The sequence below is a fragment of the Triticum urartu genome, chromosome 2, assembly GCF_003073215.2.
Source record: "Triticum urartu cultivar G1812 chromosome 2, Tu2.1, whole genome shotgun sequence".
In the NCBI taxonomy this organism is placed as follows: domain Eukaryota; kingdom Viridiplantae; phylum Streptophyta; class Magnoliopsida; order Poales; family Poaceae; genus Triticum; species Triticum urartu.
In genome coordinates, this window is record NC_053023.1 from 464,192,199 (window position 1) to 464,195,244 (window position 3,046).

At 51.3% G+C, this 3,046-nt stretch overlaps 1 protein-coding gene across 1 annotated transcript; it reads left to right on the forward strand.

The window, feature by feature from the left end:
- The first annotated feature begins 500 nt into the window (after positions 1-500).
- Positions 501-1,896, forward strand: LOC125541675. Its single transcript, XM_048705020.1, has 2 exons — positions 501-852; positions 939-1,896. Exon 2 carries the CDS (start codon positions 1,133-1,135, stop codon positions 1,718-1,720), a length of 588 nt encoding a protein of 195 aa, XP_048560977.1. The 5' UTR covers positions 501-852; positions 939-1,132; the 3' UTR covers positions 1,721-1,896.
- Positions 1,897-3,046: the final 1,150 nt, after the last annotated feature.

Sequence of the window (3,046 nt, forward strand, 5' to 3'; positions counted from 1 at the left end):
ATCTTTTTTCAAAACTTGCATTCGTTCGGGTTCTCCGAGTTCTCTCCGTTGTCCGTTCTGAGCCCAACCACACTTGCACGCGCCTGCGGCATGTCCGAAATAGTATTTTATAAGTGGCCAGAAAATGTTCTCGGAATGGGTTGAAAGTTGGCATGCAGTGTTGTTTTGCTGTCAGTAGACCGTCTGCCAAGTTTCATCGCATTCGGAGTCCGTTTGTCGCCCCAACGGATAACTGTAGCGACATTATAGTCGGTCAAAACATCGGACGTTTTTGGTCTCCAGAAACAGTCGTCGGGCCTCCCTCTCTTATCTTCTCTCAGCTCAAGACCGTCTACACAGCTCACTACCTACCGCCAGGTCCAACCTTACCTCTCTCGTCAGCCCGTAGCCGCCCCCCCCCCTCGCGCGCGTCCGAAAGTTGTCCTGAACCGGACCCGGACTCTCGCTACCGTTGTGTCCGGATCATCCCCAAACATCTACAAAACATCACCGTTTTCTTATTTGGGCTCCCTAGCCTATTTTTACCGACCGTCCGATTGTGATCGGAGGGACCAAATGCCCTACCTTAACCCACCTACTATATATAGTCGGTGCATTTCTAGACCAAACCCTATTTTGTAGGGATCCTCCCCTGTCCAATCGCCGCCACCGCCAGTCAACCACCCCTCTTTCCCCTCGGGATCCCTCCCGATACACTCCATCGCAGCCGACCACCGTCCTTCATCATTTTCGGATCCATCCAATCGCCGCAGCCATCCATCCATCCGATCCAGCGACTCCTCACCCCGAGCCACCTCTAGCCCGCAGCCTCGTGCTCGGGCCCGAGCAGGAGCTCGTCCACGAGCAGAACAGGTGAGCCCCGCCGGCCAGCCGCTGCCTCCTTGCTTCAACACCTTTCTCTCTCTACCTCCCTGACCTCTCTTGCTCTCGTGGAACAGCAGCCCCGTCGGATCTTCGCCGGAGCAGAAGCTCCATGACCATGCCCGCCTGATGCTCAAGCCACCACCAAGAACTGCTCCATCGCCATGAGTTCTGGCGTCCAGGACCTCCCCCGCAACCATCCAACTTGTGCCCGGCCTCCTCACTGTGCTCTGTCGTCCTCTGCCCGGCGACCCACACAGCCGCAACCTCCATGGCCGAGTTCGCGCCCGGCGCCGAGCTCCAGATCCTTAGCCACTGCCTCACCTGCCGCCGCGGGTCATCTTCGCGCCATCCCCATGGTCGGATCCACGCCATCCACGGCCTCCCCGCTTCATCCTTTCACCGGAGTCGCGGCAAGTCCGTCGAACGAGCCGCCAAGACCATGTCGCTGCCTCGACTCCAGGTCCGGCCACCGTCGGCCGCTCGCCTCCTCGAGCGCCCGCGCCTACCGCCGGCCGGCCATGGCCAGTTCTTCCCCGCCTCGGAGCTCCCTTGCGTCGCCGGATCCCTCCATCCCCGCCACCCACTTGTCGCCGGTGGTCGCCTCTGCGCCAAGTCCCTCGCCGCGCTGCATCTTGGCTGCAGCGAGCGGGGGCTGCAGTTATCCTTCGTTGACCAGGCCTCCTTTGCCCTGTACACTGTCGAAAGGTCGAACCAGCTGAAACCGCTCGGTCCTGCCGGCTCACTCGAACCGGTGTGGCCCGATCCATTCCAACCGGCCCCGAACCCCCTGCCCATCTTCAGCAGGCCCGTGAGGCCGAGAGTGAGCGCTCTCATGCTATCCATCGCCCTGGACTAGATATTCCTCTCTTGCGCATGCTCCTCTGTAGCCCAGTTCATCCTAGATCCTGCCCATCGCATGTTTTTTTCCTGTCTGCGAATTTATCTTTTATTCCAGAGAACCCAGTTTTGCAGAAAACCCCCTAGACTACATGCATTTAATAACTCACCAACCGTGCATCTGTTTAAAATAAGTTATATATGAAACTTGCTTAGAATTTTGTCTAGATTCATAATATCCAACTTTCATCTATGTTTGAAATGTTTAAAATGCTGTTTGATTAAATTTGCTTTTATGCCATGTTAAAATGATTTAAATCATAATTAAATAACCGTAGCTCGGTTTCTAATAAACTTTATATGTAAATGGGGTAGAATTTTTTCTACTTTATCATGGTGACATTGTTTTACATGCCTAATAACTCTAAAATATGGTTCAGGGCAGAACAGGACCAAACCTAATATATGCATATGAGGATTTTCCGGATTTGTTGTTCGTTGTTTCCGGCCTCATTTAAACTTGCCTAGATAGGTAGTTTTGTTGTGCTTCACCCCTTCCCATGCTAACCAACATTTAATTTTGTTGAGTATAGAAACGAGAGAGAACTAAATAAGGCATGTGGTGTTCCGTCGATATGCAACTCGTTGCATATTGAGCTCCACTTAACTTGTAGTGTTGTTTGTCACTTTGCCATGCCATGCTTCATTAAACCGGACATGCATCATACTTGATTGTGCATCATGCCATGTTATGTGGTGGTTGTTTACTATGTTGTGTGCTTCTTTCTGGTATTGCTTCTTCGGGTTGTTTCCGGTAACGTTGCATTGTGAGGATCCGTTCGACTATGCCTGTTTGTCTTCTTCATGGACTCGTTCTTCTTCCTTGCGGGATTTTAGGCAAGATGACCATACCCTCGAAATCACTTCTATCTTTGCTTGCTAGTTGCTCGCTCTTTTGCTATGCCTATGCTGTGATACCTACCACTTGCTTATCATGCCTCCCATATTGTTGAGCCAAGCCTCTAACCCACCTTCTCCTAGCAAACCATTGATTGGCTATGTTACCGCTTTGCTCAGCCCCTCTTATAGCGTTGTTAGTTGCAGGTGAAGATTGAAGTTTGTTCCTTGTTGGAACATGGAGATGTTGTTCCTTGTTGGAACATGTTTACTTGTTGGGATATCACAATATATCTTATTTAATTAATGCATCTATATACTTGGTAAAGGGTGGAAGGCTCGGCCTTATGCCTGGTATTTTGTTCCACTCTTGCCGCCCTAGTTTCCGTCATATCGGTGTTATGTTCTCGGATTTTGCGTTCCTTATGCGGTTGGGCTATTATGGGAA

Excerpts from the sequence above, each read along its gene's own strand:
- LOC125541675 (XM_048705020.1), top strand. The coding sequence starts at position 1,133 with ATGGCCGAGTTCGCGCCCGGCGCCGAGCTCCAGATCCTTAGCCACTGC.